The sequence below is a fragment of the Daphnia magna genome, linkage group LG5, assembly GCF_020631705.1.
Source record: "Daphnia magna isolate NIES linkage group LG5, ASM2063170v1.1, whole genome shotgun sequence".
Classification (NCBI taxonomy): Eukaryota; Metazoa; Arthropoda; class Branchiopoda; order Diplostraca; family Daphniidae; genus Daphnia; species Daphnia magna.
The window spans coordinates 5045962-5064014 of NC_059186.1; the positions used below are offsets into that span (position 1 = coordinate 5045962).

An 18053-nucleotide genomic window follows, 5' to 3' on the forward strand; every position below is an offset into this window, starting at 1 on the left:
TTAAAGGTCTGGTTTGCCCGAAAACTGATGTCAAAAATCAGAAAAAACACTACAATTTCTGGGGGGGTCCCTTAGTTTTTATTAAATAATTTAAAAACTATGCTAGCTACAACATTGCGGATTTCACCATTGTGTTTTCCGCAAAATTCCGCACAAAATGGTTTATACGGGGACTGGCTGCGATGCCTTCGTCACCCTTTTCCGAAAATCGTAAACCCCCAAAACCCCCAATTTTGGCCTGATTGAGTGGTGGACTCAGTGTTAATTATGTCTCACCAGAAGAGATTTATTTTGGCAGCGAAGAAAAAAAAATTAGAAATCATAATGGTGTTATTTTGCCTCGTCAAATTAAAACCACATTTCAGTACATCAGTGTTCGACCAACACTGACATCTTTGTTTTCAAACGACGATTTTTATCAAAAATTTTTCTCAGAAAAGAAATCGAGTGACGGTTTTTTACGTTCGCATAGGGATGGAGAACATTTTGCAAATCATCCATTCCTAAAACGATTCCCATTTGCGGTAAGATTTCAAGTTTTCTATGATGACGTAGACTTGGTTAATCCGCTTGGGAGCAAAGTAAAGATTCACGAAATTGGCAATTTTTGTTATATGATTTTAAATATCCCACCACTTGAAAATTCCAGTCAAAAAAATATTTTCCCTTTTGCGATAGTAAAAACTAAACATCTGCAGGAGTATGGATTTGATTTCATTTTTAAAGAATTCATGAAAGAACTTCGAATTTTGGAATCAGAGGAGGGAATGCTTCTTGACATTCCTCATCGTCCCGGTTTTAGAGTGCACGGAACAGTTGTAACGCTATGTGCCGACACTAAAGGTGCCCATGAAATTGGTGGATTCATGAGCCCCTCGGCGACGAAACTATGTCGTTTATGTGAAATTATAAGAGCTGATATTAGAAATCATCCCACGTCTGACAATGTTGTGTTGCGTAGCAGGCGTTCAATCGATGAGCAGGCACAATATATGTCAGAAAATTGTCCTAACGGGGACCCCAGTACGGGGATTAAGGGAATTTGCCCATTGAATGACAGTAGTTGTTTCCACATTGGTGAAAATTTTATTCTAGATGCGATGCACGACATTCCTGAAGGAATTTCCCCATTTTGTTTAAAACTATGTTTAAGAGAGTGGAATATTCATAAGAAGGAATATGGATTATCTGCCGATTTCATTAATGAAAGGATCAGATCTTTTCATTACGGCAGATATGATTCCGAAAACAAGCCTAGTCCTAAATTTACTGATGCAAATTTGCGAGAGTTAGGGAATTATAGTACTAAACAACGAGCTGGACAAAATTTATGCCTTTTGAGAAACTTTCTTTTGATGTTCGCAGACAAAATTCCAGAGGATGACAAACACTTTCGTTTTCTAATTTTGTTTTTATCAATTTGCGACATTATATTTTCCCCGGAGGTTACTATAGCTCATTGTAACATTTTAAAAGTCATGATTTCGGAATTTTTTGAACAGTTTAACCTCCTTTTTCCAGAGACACAACCTATTAATAAAATACACCATCTTTTTCACTATCCACAAATGATAAAAATGCATGGGCCACCGATTCGGTACTGGTGCATGCGATTTGAATCATTTCACTACGTACTGAAACGTAGAGCACAGTTCATTGGTAATTATATTAATATTTGTAAGTCCTTAGCTTCACATGTACAACGTTTGCATTGCCTCAATGTGATGGAAAAAGAAATTTTATGTACAAATAAAATTTTTGGACCATTTGAAGCAGGGAAATCAAATCTCTCCTTTGCTGATGTAATTGCACTGCTCCCTGTTTCTCTGCATCGGGAAATTTCCTTAGATCCTTCTTTTAAAAATTCCGTTCACAAATGGGTAAAATTCCAAGGATGGGAATACCGTCCAAGAAGGATTATTGTTATTAAAAAAAGTTACGAGACTGAATCGGGTTTGCCTAAATTTACATTGATTACAAACATAATTGTTCAAAATAATTCCACAATTTTCCTTGTATTATCTGTGTTGAAAACAGTTTCTTATGAAACCGATTACCACTCCTACCTAGTTGAGGAACGAAGCCAAGAACAATTTCTATTTCTAAGTATCCTTTCATGCATTTTGATTGAGCTGCTTGATTTTGTTTTGAATTTTTCTAATGATTCAAACAAATATGTCAGCCCTCGTCACATTATATAGACAACTAACTTAATATTTTTCCAATATTTCATTATTAGTCTTCCTTTTTTCTCGGACTACCTCTGAATATCCGAAATACTAAAACCAATTGCTAAAGAAATGGAGGCAACCAATGATGAAATCAAAATGTGGAATATAGACGATGTAGAAGTGTTTTTGAAAAGCAAAGGCTTTGATGAAAATGTAACCAATATTCTGAAAGGTAAATTCATGAATGTTGTCTTACGTGAAATATTATACAAATCTTATTTAATCCTTTATTACTCAAAAGGAAATGAAATCGACGGGGAATCATTTCTTATTCTTAATGACGTGGAAGTAGCAAGCATGGGCTTCAAAATTGGCCCAGCTTCTAAATTGCGGAAACTATTGGAAAAGTTACGCTCTGCTGACTCCATTGCTGGAAATCATACAATAATAAAGGAGCCAAATGAAACTGGAACTACTCTTCGCATTGTAATTCCGTCTACTTCTACGTCTGAAATCCCAGTTCCGTCTACAAGTGAATCACAGGAATCGACTGCTGAACAGGTTTTTACAATTATTCCATGTTTAAGATGACAAAAAGACTAACACGCAATTTATACAGGGTGCACCAAATGTAATGGAAATTCTCAAATGTAGCCAGAAAGGGAAAGCAATTGTTTTTAACTACATTGAAAGAAACGAGGATTTCGTGACCCACAGTGAACGCATCGAGATAGTCAACATTGTGTGTAATCACATGGTAGAGTGTAACCAACAAAAACATTACCCATCAGTGAATACCAAACACATGTACGCAGCTGCAATTATAAAGAGTTTCCCATGCCTAGCAACAAAGCACACAGATCAAGATGGTGGTGTGTCTTTCAATCACGACGTTTTCTATCACCCAGTAGCTGGTGGTTTCATTGAAAATAAAATCAAAGAAATAAGAAGAAAAGAGGGAATTAGGAAAAGAAAACCTAACGGTTTATCAAAGAACAAGGAATCGGATGGAATTGCTGGTGAAAAGAAGAAGAGAATAAAGAAAATTAAAAAGGGTGTAGTACCCGAGAATAAACTACCTGCTGCTGACGGCTTTGATGAGGAAATTATGAAATCAATGGTAAATGCTTTATATGTGTTTTAGTCTTTATCATAATATTTAGCCTGTTGATCATCTCGTTTTTTGTTGATTAGGTGGAATGGATGAAAGTTCATGTCGTTTCAGTCAACAATAAAGCCAAAATTGTTGAATACATGGAAAAAACCTTTGACTTCCGCGATCGGGAGAGTACATTTCGATTTAAATGCGTATCTGAAATCCTTGTGGAGTACCCAAGGTTCATGGATTGTGATGAAGGATCTTTGGTATGCTTGAATATTTCATGTAACGTTTGGTAACATTCTACAACATATTTTTGTGGTAATTTCAGATTCTTCGGGACTTCCATCAAAAATATCCTGATAAACATTTTTCATTCAAAAGCCGATTTTTGGATAGATTTTCTGCTCCTCTTCGGTTTTTGGCTAAAAGCGGAAACAAGAACGTTCCCAAGTCATCTGATGGTAAATACACGAGCAACTAAATTTAATAACATTGAAATGATTTTTTTTTACTTGTTTTAGATTCCATGAATTCCCTCATTTTATGTTTGCAACTTATGCCAGCAGTGTATAACGTTAAAAAAGCATCTTTCGAATCCAAACTGGATCGCCTATTTCACTTGGTGAAGGTAACAAAAAGTAATGAAGTTTTTATTCCAACATAATCTGACGAAGTGATTATATTACATCAACAGGAAAATGCATCGATTTCAGCGATCGCTAAGGCGAAGGATGTTGTCCATCATAAGCAGCCCTTCCTTATTGTTGTTGGATCCCTAGAGCACCCGTTGTCTTTTAACCTGATATTGGACTTTAGTGTTATTCCCCTTGGCAGCGATTGCTCAAGGGCATTCAATGTCCTCTTCGCCTCTTTTTTTGTGTTTAGATTGGAATTCCCAAAACATCTAGGCAAATTTTATCTTTTTTTGGATAGTTTGTCTTTCAAATATTCTTAGGGGAAAGTTGTTACACAATTAACCCTTCAAATCAATCTTTTGCTAACATGCTAGACAACATTGCCTCAAAAAATGTGGGTAATTCTTCTGATGCTGTCTAATAATTTCCAATTAAAAAGCAGCGTGTTTATCTCATAATATGTTTTCATCATAATTATGTGTAAAATTGTGCTGTTTCTTGTTTGATTGAGACATTTTGTTTTTAAATACAGAATATAGCATGGTCAGACTTGTCTGATGATGCTTTTTCCTACAAATTGAATATTTTTATTTTTAAAAATTTTGTACACTTAAATTTAGCCAACTTATTATACACCTATTTGTACACCTATTGCTAGGAATAAGTATAGGATTTTAGGGTACACTTAAACACACTTAGTACCTAAGTGGGGGGATACACTTATTTTTAGGTGTATAATTAAGTGTATGCATACACCTAATAGTGGGCATCTACACTTATAAGTGGGTACTTCCATTTTCCCCACTTGCAAGTGGGGTTAAGTGTACATTTTACTTTTAACTGTGTGGGAATTTACCTATTTTTAATCCATTGCCGTTATTGGAAAAGCAATTTCAGAAGACAAAATCCGTTTCAAAGAAAACCAAGTCAGCCACAAATGCTGAAAATTAAGAAACGACCGGACAACACGCGTTAAGCAAATTACAAGTTTCAGCTTTAGTTGCTAAAACACTAGAGAAAAAAAAATACGAATCGGAGATTGGTGTGTGTTCCAGTGTGAACCCGATTCTAGCCATGCAAACAAAAGAAAAACAAAACGTGTTATGATTGGTCATGTGATGCCATTTAGCGCTTTATCTGCCGCCTCAAAAAAAGAGATGAATGCGACAATTTTGGAATGGGATGGCGAGGAAAACGTTGGGGCACTATGTCACTGGTATAATTTTGAAAACAAAAAACAAAATTTATCGGGTAAATTGAAACCAGTCGAGGTGTCCATTCATGGCTTTCATCCCTGTCATTTTTATGTTTGCAGTGTACCCCCTCCCCAGCTTGATATGTGCATTGTTAAATTGTCGGATGTAACGGTGTTGAATTTAAAACAATACACAAGTCAATATGTTTTCTAATAACTTTTCGAGCGTTCAATTAATTAACATTTAAAGGTAGAAAATCAGAATTGGTGTAGTGTGAGTAATTTATTACAAGAATGCCGAAAAATACGCAAATTATAAGCAAATTACGTAAAAATTACGCGAAATACGCAAAATTTACGCAATTTAGGTAAAACTTAGGCAAATTTAGCAAAAAACAGGCAAATTACGCAAATTAAGCAACATTTAACCCAAATTAAGCAAAAATTTTGCAAATTAAACAAAATTTACGTAACTTACGCAAATTTTTAGCAAAAGATTTTTGCTTCGTACACCTAACCCCTCAGTGGTGAACCCCTCGACGGCCAACATACTTCCAGAAGAAGAAGGGGGTAATCTCCAATTTGCATTACCGCTCACTGAGATTGAAGCTATTCGTCCATTCGAGGAAAGGCTCCAGTCTGTCAACAACTATAAGCAACTGGTAAGTTTTGCTGAAGTGTATTATTGGTATCACTGTTGATTTTCTTTTCAGGTAGGTTTAATCCGTGGACTTGGTGGTTCTTGTTTAGCCGATGCCATTAAGCGAGCTTATTCGCTTGTTTTTTCCTTCCAAGGGAGGTCTGCATGCAATTGGGGCGGTAAAATACGCAACGGTGTGAAAAAGTTAGGAATAGCGAAATCACCGGTCACCCGTGCTGTTTTTGGTATTATCCTGCAAATTTAGTTTTTGCGAAGTTTAGTTTCTAATTTCGTTTTCTATTTTTAGAAGGGATCAAAGGCGTTCCGCAGTTCACAGGCGTCAAACTAAGTGAACTAGAACTTGAAACAAAACATTACCTCAAGCGGGCACCTGAGCAAGTGCGCCTTCAACAAACACGTAGAGAAGAAGCTGTTACTTCCCGCCAAACAACTACGCGAACCGCCACCGACTTTGATCAACGAGGTGAAGTAGGTAGCGGTGACCTCGCGACAGAAGATGGTGGTGATGATATCCCTAACTGACAAATTGGTAAGTATTTAATACTTTGACAAGTGTTTTCCAACCATTGTAAAATGTTATTTTGTTACAGGGTCCAAAGTGCACACAGAGAATCGGCTGCTGTGCACTTACCATTTGATTATTGTATTAATACAGAAAAGTTCATATTGAAAATCTAGAATCGCGTTTGCAAAAGGAATGCGTGGGTAGCGTTGAGCTCGCGGCAGAAGATGGTGGTGATGAAATCCCTTACTGACAAGTTGGTAAGTATTTAATACTTTGACCTGTGTTTTCCAAGCATTTTAAAATGTTATTTTGCTACAGGGTCCAAAGTGCACACAGAGAATCGGCTGCTGTGCACTTACCATTTGATTTTTGAATTAATGCTGACTATATATAGTCAGTCTAGTCGAGCAAAGTGGAAAAGAGAAGATCAGTCCTGAAGAGATTATAGTTGGATCTTGGGGACTGGTTGATGCACATCGTGTCACTGGAGACCCAACTCAGGTTGACATGGACGTCATTGTCATTTTGTCACGAGAGCATCTTTACATGGTTTAGTAAGCATCGATATTTGTTATTTGGTTGTTTCAACTAACACACATTTCTCTTTTGGCCGTTTATAGATACGATGATGACGCCAATCATGTCAGAGAATATTAAGTGTATGCGCTTTCAGAAAAGAGCAGTAAAACATCCTACGTTGCACGTTCTCCACAAATGCGAAAATCTCACATGTGTCGAAGATCTCACATCTGCTGCGGCGGCAGCGTCTTAGGGAGAAACCAACTTCTTCATGTTAAAAATGAGTTTTCATCAATATATCAATAACATAGTGGTACGGGTGCAAATGGCAGTGATTTCTACTTCTACGAAGAAGAGGAGTAGTTTGTTCTAATATCCCAAAGGGCACAATTATGGATGTAAATCAAAAACTCCTTTCCAAGGGTTTTCCAATGCACCCGTAAATATTGTTTTGTTTCCGTTCGCCAAATCGAAAGAAAATTCAGACCATCACAAGTCCATGTGTGAGTTTTTAATCTTACAAATCCAGATGTGTGATGTAACGTGATATAACGTGATATAACGTGTGTGTTTGTTCATTCATGTTTAATTTATTTTAAAAAGAAAATTTCAAAGCCTTACCTGACAGTGTGTGCCAATAAGCTGATCCAGCCGGGCTGCTTCGTCGTTGGAAAGAAGACGGGAAGGATAATTCCTTTGAGATCTGAATCGCATTGCCATCCTGAAATGAACTTGTTGAATTTCGTGCTTTCTTCTTCAATTTATGTAGTAATTACGTGAACTATTAATGTGTTGCTAGCTTCCAAGTCGGCCACAAATGGCTGTTTACGCCCTTGTTGTAATATCTGGCTCAATTTTATATTGAAATGCAATCGAGTCATTATCAAGAAAGATAAGCGTTGACATATACGTGATACGTCATCTTCCAGCTACTTGTGTCATTTTGTTTACATGAACCTTTGGCAAGCAACAAAATAAACGGAATGTGATATCAACAATACATGCCCTGTATTATCTTTACGACATTTTCTTCGTTGATCTCACACAACAACAATTTCAAATCCACTGCTCTTACGAGATTTATCAGTTAGGGGAATTTTGAATTAAAAGCTTTGCGTCTTCATGAAAAAAAAAGATGACGAAACTAGCGCTTTGCACACAAGTGAGAAACTGAGTCAAGTAGGATAAAAACCATTGAGATTCGTTTCGCTTTGATTGATATTGTGCGGGCAACAAAACACAACACGAATTCTCGTACTATTACGTATAACATGTCTTTCGCCCACTTCTTTTCCTGCACGTTAGACGCCTGAGGATCTGCGTGCATTCTTTTCACTAGAGTTTTCAGGTTCTTGGCTTAAACCTTACGAGGGACAGGGTATTCCCCGCCTGTAATGTTTCTTATACACGCTGCGCATCCTAACAGACTTGCTGCAAGTCCCAGCAAAAAGTAATACGAACGCAGCTGCCATTTCAGCTCCCTATTCTGGAAAAAAGGCGATCATCATGTTATGGCTGGCTACAGCTAGAATTAAACAGCCTTTCAGTTGCATCGAGTTCGACCCCATCGATGCTCCAGCGCAGGCGGTTCTTGTGCTATTCCATCTTCGTGAATACTTTAGTTGAAAACAATTCGCTGAAGCAAAAACAAAGTTTGTTAACAATAATAAAAATAATATAAAAAAATTTTGGCAACATTATAAAAAAAAAGTGTTTCATTATAAAAAAAAAATGTTTCATTATAAAAAAATTTTGGCAACGTTATAAAAAAAAAGTGTTTCATTATTTAAAAAAAATTGTTCCATTATAAAAAAATTTTGGCAACGTTATAAAAAAAGTGTTTCATTATAAAAAAAAAAGTGTTTCATTATAAAAAAATTTTGGCAACATTATAAAAAAAAAGTGTTTAATTATAAAAAAATAAATGTTTCATTATAAAAAATTTTGGCAACGTTATAAAAAAAAAAGTGGCAGAAACGGCGTTCCAAAGTGTGGTTATTCGTTATTACAGTGTAGCTTTTTATTTATTTTTTGTTTATTTTGACGCAAAATAAAAATTCACTTAGTGGAAAATTTAGAGAATAGAAAGTACTTCAACAGAATTAAAAATTAATTAAATTAATTGGTGATGGAGTAACGAAAACGACGAAAAACTTCGACATTAGCGGTATTTTGATATAATAAAAACTCTGAAAATTATTTGTAAATCGAGATTTTGTTCAAAATGAAAAAATCTTGATGCAAAATGACCGCATTTACTAAGACTTTCTAAACATATATGATTTAAAGTAAAACACTAATAAAAGTGATTGCAAGAAGAGTCAAATCTTTTTTAAATAAGAAAAAAATCGCCGTCTTGTACCATACTCATTCTTGTGGACTTTTCGTTTAAACAAAAAAACTACATGAAAGATTTTTTTATGGTTTTCTTACATTTTTCTGTAAATTCATATATTTTTCGAAAGTCCTCGTAGATGCGGCCATTTCTCTATAAATTTTATACATGTACAGTAAGATTCCGCTAGGAAAATAAAGTTAAACCGTTTTACACTATTGGGATTCCAATAACATTCGAAGTTTTTCATTATTTTTCATCGAAAGTGTTAATTAATTATACTTTTTTGTAGTGCATCATAATTATTGTTAATCCCTATCGTTTATACTAAGTAGAATTATGCTTGGCCTCAAATTAATCATGACTATTTGAAATAAAATGCTAACATGACGGCGGATTACTGAATATATACCCATGCATACGAATGAAACACAGCAGATTAATCGATGTTCAAATTGTATTTTGAGTTGGATTTTCTAAATTTTACACAGCTGTTTGTTCGTGTACCAAGAAAAACGTTATTCTTTTTCATATTCGTTGCCTTCTTCATAGTACACAGTAAAAAATGGAAAAATTTATTGGCCCCCCAGATTCTGGGGGGTAATAGCATTTTGGCTATTGCCCCCCAGAAACCAGATGGCGTTGGCTACAGGCCCAGATGCGCCTTCCGACCGTCTTTTGTTCTCGTTACAAGTTTGTTCTTCTTTTCATTTCGTTTCTTACCTAAATTCGCAAGCATGACGACGATGACGCCGTCATTATTTCATGTGTTCTGTCGTAAAGTGTCAATGAAGAAATGAAATAAAGAAGCAAGCAAAGGTAAGCAACTAATCATAGATTAACATTGAAGCTATATGTGGTAACAAAAATGTGTTGTAATAGGGGCTGCTAGAAAAAAAAACCTAAGGATTACAAACTCAGTAAGTTTCATCAATGGCATGACTTTGTGTAACTTAATTTTTCTTACAATTATTTATTTTTCTTTCAGATACATGTGTGATTGGTGTGCTATGGAATTTTGGCAGTTGTGTTGCAGGCAAAAGCTTGGTTGGTCAGATGGGCAGTGGCTGGCTGAGTATGTAGCCTAATTGAGCTTAACGTTAGTAGGTGGAAGCTTGACGATGGCAGTTGAACACTTGATTAAAGCTTCCAGTAGCTTGATTGTGGCAGGTCATAGCTTTGGACATAGCTTTAATCAAATTTTTTCTGAAGGATCTGGCTTTGTCTGATTGGATTGGATTCTGAAGGTCATGGCTCAATCGTTACTCTCAGAAGTCTAACTGAGTTCATGGCTTGATTATTCATGCTTGGCCGTGGCAGGTCATAGCTTGATTGCAAGTTCATTGAGAAGCTTGGCTGTGGCAGGTCATAGCTTGATTTTGATACCAACCTTATGTAGCTTGGCTGTGGCAGGTCATTGCTGATTGAGAATTGCTATGAAGCTTGGCCATGGCAGGTCATTGCTGGTTCAGAGTTGGTTATTAAGCTTGGCTGTGACAGGTCATTGCTGATTGAAAATTGTTGTGAAGCTTGGCTGTGGCAGGTCAATGCTGATTGCAAATTGTTGTGAAGCTTGGCTGTGGCAGGTCATTGCTGATTCAGAGTTGGTTATGATTTTATCTGTCATAACTTGATCATATCTTATTGTGCTTGGATTGTGACAACTCAATCAACGTTAACAGAAATGCAATAGGTATGTACAATATTAACATTTACGATTTACAAACTTTACATAACCAAGGATCTTTTTCGTTTACAGGGAAATTGTCAATTTACATTGTGTTGAACCATTCAATAGACAAAGGAGTTTCATGTTTGTAACTATAATTAACATTTACGATTTACAAACTTTACATAATCAAGGATCATTCTCGTTTACAGGGAAATTGTCCATGCACATTGTGTGGAACCATTCCATACACTGTTCACACTCAATCATCTTCCATTCCCTAGATGGTAACATGTATGCGGTTCTCCGGCAGTGGCAAAAGACAGATTCGGAAACAACCAGTTCCTTGCGAGTCCGTTTTACTCTGCATAAGGTGGAGGGAAAAGGAGATAGCTCGCCAGAGGTAATACAGTTATCAAGGTGATTTCGTAGTTCATGAGGGTCGTAGAGAGAAAATGCTGGATCTTGCCCGTTCGCCAAACTTGTAGCAAAGGCTATGGCAAAGACACCACAGTCAAAACCATTACCTTGCCACTGGCAAGTTTTAATGACATAAGTCATCTCTTTTTCAGGTGTTTTCAGAAGAGATGATATACAGCTTAAAATGTGTTTCGACCGCCAATTACTTCCCGCCATGCTGTCATACACCAGGACATAATTCGGTTGGCTAAAACCTTTGGCTACCAACACCCAGTGGTCTGATCCGTCGTGAACAATTTGCATCCATTGTGGACCATTTGCCTGAGGAAATGTAAGTGAACCGCCCATGGTGCAGCAGTATAATCCACCAATTTCAGGGTGTTGTTGTTTTAGAATTTCCATTGCTCTATTTATGTATCCAGATGATAGCTTATTGGTTTTGGTGAGGGGATGGACCTCATCAAGAAAACGCATGGGCGGTTGGCTGTGGCAGGTCATTGCTTGATTTCTAGTTTGATGCAGTGTGGTGTCGATGTGGGTCACATGTTATTTGCAACAAAATAAACGTTCAAAAAGAAATTTACTATATTTACATCATTAAGATAAGTACTCGGTCACAGGGGAATTGTCAGTACACACATATAATGATAGGTGAATAAAGGTGATAAGTGAAGCCGGGCAGGTATACGAAACAATTCACCCCGTCGACTACGCGCGTCGGCATCTCTTTGAGCCCAGCTATAGGGCCATAAACCACCCCTGCTTGAAGTTACCTTGTTACGCAATCTCAAGGGAAGGTACAGGTGTAACCCTTTTGAAATGCTGCGAACCAATGGATGGAAAGACGGACGGAAGCAAAGAAACGGAAGGAGACAACCAGAGAAGGAACTCAATCCGTGTCCGTTTCTCATACAAGAATGTCCGTCCTTAGTTCACTGAGCAAAAATCATTTATTCGATAGTGTAGAAGACATTTTACTCTTTATCAAGAAAGTCGAGGTGGAAGATAGTGTGTATTTGCGCCGTGATAAACCTATTCAGAGTGTTGTGAGTTATAACAAAGACATTAACAATAAGAATAAGATTGATGAAAAGTGGTTGTTTAAAAGACTTACGTATGTTTGCCCGCATTACGGGATACATCGGGATCGCTCCAAGACAAAGGATAGACTCAATCAAAATGTGATGCCCCAAATTTGTCCAGTAAAAGTACAATTCACGTTCTGTTCCAGGCAGGAAAAAATTTATGTTGCCTCATTGGAAGTTGTCCACCAGAACCACCCCGTTTCCGCTGAGCACGTCTCTACGTATGCCAGGAAAAGGTATGAAGATGATTTTTGTTAAATGTAGTTTTATTAATATATATTGTTTCATTATCGATTTTTAGGCATATGGCACCTGAGGCTGTTGCCTTTGCAGAAGCTACTCTTTCCGTCGGTGCTCAACCCACTAAAGTGAGAAAGCTGTTGCCAGATAAATTTGGCAGCCATCTCATCAGTAAAGACCTGATCAAAATCAAACAGGCATTGACAGGGAAGTCAGATAATGAATGGAGAGATACCGTTGATTATCTGATGGACCTGCAGAAAGAAGAAAACAATGTTATTAAGGTTTTACATGATGCTGACGGAGAGGTGGCCGCAATTTAAATCCAGCTGGAAAAGCAGCGGCAAATGTACAGAACATACGGTAATGTAATAGAATTAGACTGCACTTACAAAACCACCAAGGCTGGCTTTTCCCTTTATCATCTTTTAATAGAGGATAACAATGGCGACGGGTAGCCTGTCGCGATGTTCTTCATGAAGGAAGAAACTGTGGAATCAATTGCAACATGCCTGCAACTTTTTTCTGGGGTAATATTATTATGATTAACATAATCGTTTACAAAACAATAATTTTATTTTACTTTGCAGAACAATGATGTTTCCGTTACAACTGTAACGGTTACGGATAAGGACTGCGCAGAGATCGCTGCTCTTGCAAAATATTTCACCAGCGCAACACACATCCTATGTCATTTCCATGTCCTGAAAGCAGTGGATGCGAAGCTGATAAAGCTGAAAAACCTGGGAAAAGAGAAGAAGCATCAGATACAACAGCATTTTCGTGCAGCTCTATTTGCCACTACACAGGATGAATTTGATTCATCTTGTGATCGTTTGCTGAGTGTAGATGTATCTGTGTCACGGCTTCCTTTCGGGACAATTGGTTCAACATCACAGATAAGTGGTCTTCTCTTGGGCGTCGTCAACTCCAAACATTTGGAAATAATACGACCAACCGCCTTGGATCGCCGAAACCTAATAATCATTAATCTGGCAACCCTGAGCCATTGTTCCACTTTCTTTATTTTCCTTCCCCCTCTTTAGCCCTCTCCCTCTCTCTGACGTTCTCGTCTGCGAAATAGTGTGGCAGACCTGTCAGAGTCAAGAACGTCACACTTTCATGTTTCTAGTTTCTTCTTCATTCTCAGAGTTAAATCCTTCAGATCGTTGAAAGTTATTGTCCCCTTTTCATACATTACCCCAGGTATATAATATTATAAGTTGTATTCTGTGTACCCGTGCTAAATACTGATTTGTGTCCAGTCGCCATCTCGGCTCCGGAATTTATCTGCCTTTCTCGGCCCCCCTTTGATATTTGTCTATCATTACTGATTCGGGTAATATTTGCTTATATTTATTATACATATATTTGGTCCTAATCTGTGCGTCCCTTCCCTCAGGTCTGATTGTCCTCTAGTGTTGTCCAGTTACTGTACGAGTCACACTCTCTTCACATTTTTGTGTGTGTGTCTGCAACCCCAGGTATTACCCGTTGTACAACTTATTATGTAACACAAACTGATTCCCTCTATCTTTCTAGAAACCGCACATTTATCTCCCACACCTGGTTTCTCGTCGTCTCATATTGGATACAACATTCATTCATGCAAAACCTACAGCCAGGTTACGAGGAATTTCATGCAAGGTTGCATCAGTAGGAACACGCCTAGAACGGTAACAATGATCACAATAAATATTAATTTACGATTAAACTGAAACGTTATCTTTAGCTTTCACCACACCATCAAGGATGTACTTCAAAAATCCAAGCGACTTCTAGATGTAATCAGAACCTTGGTTAACATAGTTCTGCTTCGCCTAAGTGATAGGCCAATGAAGCAGAACATCCGGGAGCTTAGATTTTCAACAAAATCTAAGCATCCACTGCTTCAAAACTATGCGAAGTCCATCTCGCCTTATGCATGGAGCAAACTAAAAGGAGAAATGAAAATCATGAGACCTAAATATGACTTCTTTCTCAACGAAGTAAGTACTGCAAATCATTTTTAAAATAAAATATATTCTCTACCTGTTTTATGTGTAGGAATCGTCGACCTACAGCATTGCGTCTCGCAAAACAACTTATCAGTTGAATTGCGATCTGACCGGCTGTACCTGTCAGTTCTTCATGTCCTTTGGCCTTCCTTGTCGCCACATCATTAGTTTCCATCTGAAGGACAATATTGAAATTTCTGCTGGATCTTTCTTGAATCACTGGCAGAATCAATGTCTAGAGGTAAAAAAATTTATTTGTTATGTAAAGTGAACCTTTGTTATTAATTAATACTTACTCTATCCAGAATGATGTTATCGTTGATGCAGTGGTAACATCTCCAACTGGCTTAATTCCAACGAAGCCCAAGAACAACCCTATCACTGAAAAGGACCAGTTTAATGAGGCCATGATCTTCTTTAAGAAACTGGCCGACACTATCAGTGTGCTGTCATCACCAGACTTCAATCAAAAAATGCATCTTTTTCGGGAGATACATTCTTTGATTAAAAGAGACCAGCCAGTTGCGATAATGCAGAATCCGATTTCTTCTGCTATTAGCACTAGTCCTTGTCCTACTTTTGTAGGAGATTCCGTTTCTCTCGAACATGATGATCCATCCACATCTTTGGCAGTTCACGTTGAGTCTGCTGCTGAAGAAAACAGTTTACCAGATGCTACAGAGAAAAAGGTAAATCATAATAACAATTTATCAAAACTTGTATTTATATACTGTTTAATTTAGGATTTACCTCATCCGTGCGCGGCCCTCCATCTTCCAACAGCTCCAAAAAAGAGAGGTCGGACTAGAAATAATGGCGGATATTTTTCTTCATACCACAAGAAACGACATCTAGTTGACGCAGAAGAATCGGGCATTGTAAATGAGCTCTTAGCCGAGGAAGAGGAATTATTGGCCACAGAAGAGATGCTAACCAATAAAGATGCGGGACTTGACGAAGCGTTGCTCCCCGACAATTTTCCCATTGCATCATCACCTGACGTAGTGGTTATACCTAATGAGGTAATTGCATTGCATTAAAGCATTTAACAAGAGATATGTGTTCATATTTTTTCACGTATGAACAGGAATGGTTACCTGCTGCTTGCTTCTCCAGACGTGACAGGATTGAACCGCCCATGCGTTTTCTTGATGAGGTCCATCCCCTCACCAAAACCAATAAGCTATCATCTGGATACATAAATAGAGCAATGGAAATTCTAAAACAACAACACCCTGAAATTGGTGGATTATACTGCTGCACCATGGGCGGTTCACTTACATTTCCTCAGGCAAATGGTCCACAATGGATGCAAATTGTTCACGACGGATCAGACCACTGGGTGTTGGTAGCCAAAGGTTTTAGCCAACCGAATTATGTCCTGGTGTATGACAGCATGGCGGGAAGTAATTGGCGGTCGAAACACATTTTAAGCTGTATATCATCTCTTCTGAAAACACCTGAAAAAGAGATGACTTATGTCATTAAAACTTGCCAGTGGCAAGGTAATGGTTTTGACTGTGGTGTCTTTGCCATAGCCTTTGCTACAAGTTTGGCGAACGGGCAAGATCCAGCATTTTCTCTCTACGACCCTCATGAACTACGAAATCACCTTGATAACTGTATTACCTCTGGCGAGCTATCTCCTTTTCCCTCCACCTTATGCAGAGTAAAACGGACTCGCAAGGAACTGGTTGTTTCCGAATCTGTCTTTTGCCACTGCCGGAGAACCGCATACATGTTACCATCTAGGGAATGGAAGATGATTGAGTGTGAACAGTGTATGGAATGGTTCCACACAATGTGCATGGACAATTTCCCTGTAAACGAGAATGATCCTTGGTTATGTAAAGTTTGTAAATCGTAAATGTTAATTATAGTTACAAACATGAAACTCCTTTGTCTATTGAATGGTTCCACACAATGTAAATTGACAATTTCCCTGTAAACGAAAAAGATCCTTGGTTATGTAAAGTTTGTAAATCGTAAATGTTAATATTGTACATACCTATTGCATTTCTGTTAACGTTGATTGAGTTGTCACAATCCAAGCACAATAAGATATGATCAAGTTATGACAGATAAAATCATAACCAACTCTGAATCAGCAATGACCTGCCACAGCCAAGCTTCACAACAATTTGCAATCAGCATTGACCTGCCACAGCCAAGCTTCACAACAATTTTCAATCAGCAATGACCTGCCACAGCCAAGCTTAATAACCAACTCTGAATCAGCAATGACCTGCCACGGCCAAGCTTTATAGCAATTCTCAATCAGCAATGACCTGCCATAGCCAAGCTACATAAGGTTGGTATCAAAATCAAGCTATGACCTGCCACAGCCAAGCTTCTCAATGAACTTGCAATCAAGCTATGACCTGCCACGGCCAAGCATGAATAATCAAGCCATGAACTCAGTTAGACTTCTGAGAGTAACGATTGAGCCATGACCTTCAGAATCCAATCCAATCAGACAAAGCCAGATCCTTCAGAAAAAATTTGATTAAAGCTGTGACCTGCCACAATCAAGCAACTGGAAGCTTTAATCAAGTGTTCAACTGCCATCGTCAAGCTTCCACCTGCTAACGTTAAGCTCAATTAGGCTACATACTCAGCCAGCCACTGCCCATCTGACCAACCAAGCTTTTGCCTGCAACACAACTGCCAAAATTCCATAGCACACCAATCACACATGTATCTGAAAGAAAAATAAATAATTGTAAGAAAAATTAAGTTACACAAAGTCATGCCATTGATGAAACTTACTGAGTTTGTAATCCTTAGGTTTTTTTTCTAGCAGCACCTATTACAACACATTTTTGTTACCACATATAGCTTCAATGTTAATCTATGATTAGTTGCTTACCTTTGCTTGCTTCTTTATTTCATTTCTTGATTGGAAATTGATTGGATTTTCAAATTGAAATTCATTGGGTTAAATTTAAATGAAAAAATTTGAAAATGATGTGTACTGTAGAACTAGCATAGTTTTGTTTTTTGCATCTTTTCCCGTAGTTTTATTACAAATAGTTCACTAATAATAGGTCGTAAAAGTAGACACATTTCCATAAGGCTCTCTCGCGTGTTCCGATACTTAGGGCTCGGATTAAAAAGACCCCTTCCCAACATTGAAAAAATTAAAAAAAAAATCCCCTAATAGCTGACCCCTACAACTCCCTACAAAAAAAAATTGGTCGCTTTCCGACGAATGCGCTGTATTTAGGAGCGCCGAGAAAATCGCCTTTTCCCATAAGGTTCTCTCGCGCGTTCCGATACTTTAGGTAGCCACTGTAGATATCTTGGATGAAACGCCACGCCCCAACTTTCCTGAAATACACAACAAAGATTTATGAATATATGGACAAGACCTTCTGGTATCGGTAGAAGCAGGCATCAACCATCTTTAAGTCTGCATCAGATTTTTTAATTGAATATCCTAGGTTCGTTCGTCGTTCGTTGACGTAGATGATGGATCACTGGTAAGAAAAAAGTTTATTCACTTAATTTTTACCAAAC

General features: G+C 37.7%; 3 protein-coding genes and 1 long non-coding RNA gene across 4 annotated transcripts; 2 read left to right on the forward strand and 2 right to left on the reverse strand.

Moving 5' to 3' along the window:
• Window positions 1-2235: 2235 nt before the first annotated feature.
• On the forward strand, window positions 2236-4455 carry LOC116934346. Its single transcript, XM_032941902.2, has 7 exons — window positions 2236-2403; window positions 2473-2732; window positions 2791-3291; window positions 3366-3536; window positions 3602-3734; window positions 3795-3901; window positions 3968-4455. Exons 1-7 carry the CDS (start codon window positions 2301-2303, stop codon window positions 4226-4228), a joined length of 1536 nt encoding a protein of 511 aa, XP_032797793.2. The 5' UTR covers window positions 2236-2300; the 3' UTR covers window positions 4229-4455.
• A 5236-nt stretch (window positions 4456-9691) lies between these two features.
• On the forward strand, window positions 9692-13061 carry LOC116935484. Its single transcript, XM_045173456.1, has 5 exons — window positions 9692-9942; window positions 10006-10043; window positions 10112-10709; window positions 11706-12533; window positions 12599-13061. Exons 4-5 carry the CDS (start codon window positions 12049-12051, stop codon window positions 12858-12860), a joined length of 747 nt encoding a protein of 248 aa, XP_045029391.1. The 5' UTR covers window positions 9692-9942; window positions 10006-10043; window positions 10112-10709; window positions 11706-12048; the 3' UTR covers window positions 12861-13061.
• On the reverse strand, window positions 10982-11748 carry LOC116935483. The gene has a single exon (XM_032942783.2). It carries the CDS (start codon window positions 11708-11710, stop codon window positions 10982-10984), a length of 729 nt encoding a protein of 242 aa, XP_032798674.2. The 5' UTR covers window positions 11711-11748.
• Window positions 12206-13278, reverse strand: LOC116935485. The gene is made up of 4 exons (XR_006646563.1): window positions 13121-13278; window positions 12930-13062; window positions 12610-12791; window positions 12206-12514 (listed from the first exon to the last, which is right to left on the reverse strand). It is a non-coding gene; the product is annotated as an uncharacterized LOC116935485 (long non-coding RNA).
• Window positions 13279-18053: the final 4775 nt, after the last annotated feature.

Excerpts from the sequence above, each read along its gene's own strand:
- LOC116934346 (XM_032941902.2), top strand. The coding sequence starts at position 2,301 with ATGGAGGCAACCAATGATGAAATCAAAATGTGGAATATAGACGATGTA. Across the intron at positions 3,735-3,794 it reads CGTTCCCAAGTCATCTGATG|ATTCCATGAATTCCCTCATT; the intron begins GTAAATACACGA and ends TACTTGTTTTAG. Across the intron at positions 3,902-3,967 it reads GCCTATTTCACTTGGTGAAG|GAAAATGCATCGATTTCAGC; the intron begins GTAACAAAAAGT and ends TTACATCAACAG.
- LOC116935483 (XM_032942783.2), bottom strand. The coding sequence starts at position 11,710 with ATGACCTGCCACAGCCAACCGCCCATGCGTTTTCTTGATGAGGTCCAT.
- LOC116935484 (XM_045173456.1), top strand. The coding sequence starts at position 12,049 with ATGGAAAGACGGACGGAAGCAAAGAAACGGAAGGAGACAACCAGAGAA. Across the intron at positions 12,534-12,598 it reads TCTACGTATGCCAGGAAAAG|GCATATGGCACCTGAGGCTG; the intron begins GTATGAAGATGA and ends ATCGATTTTTAG.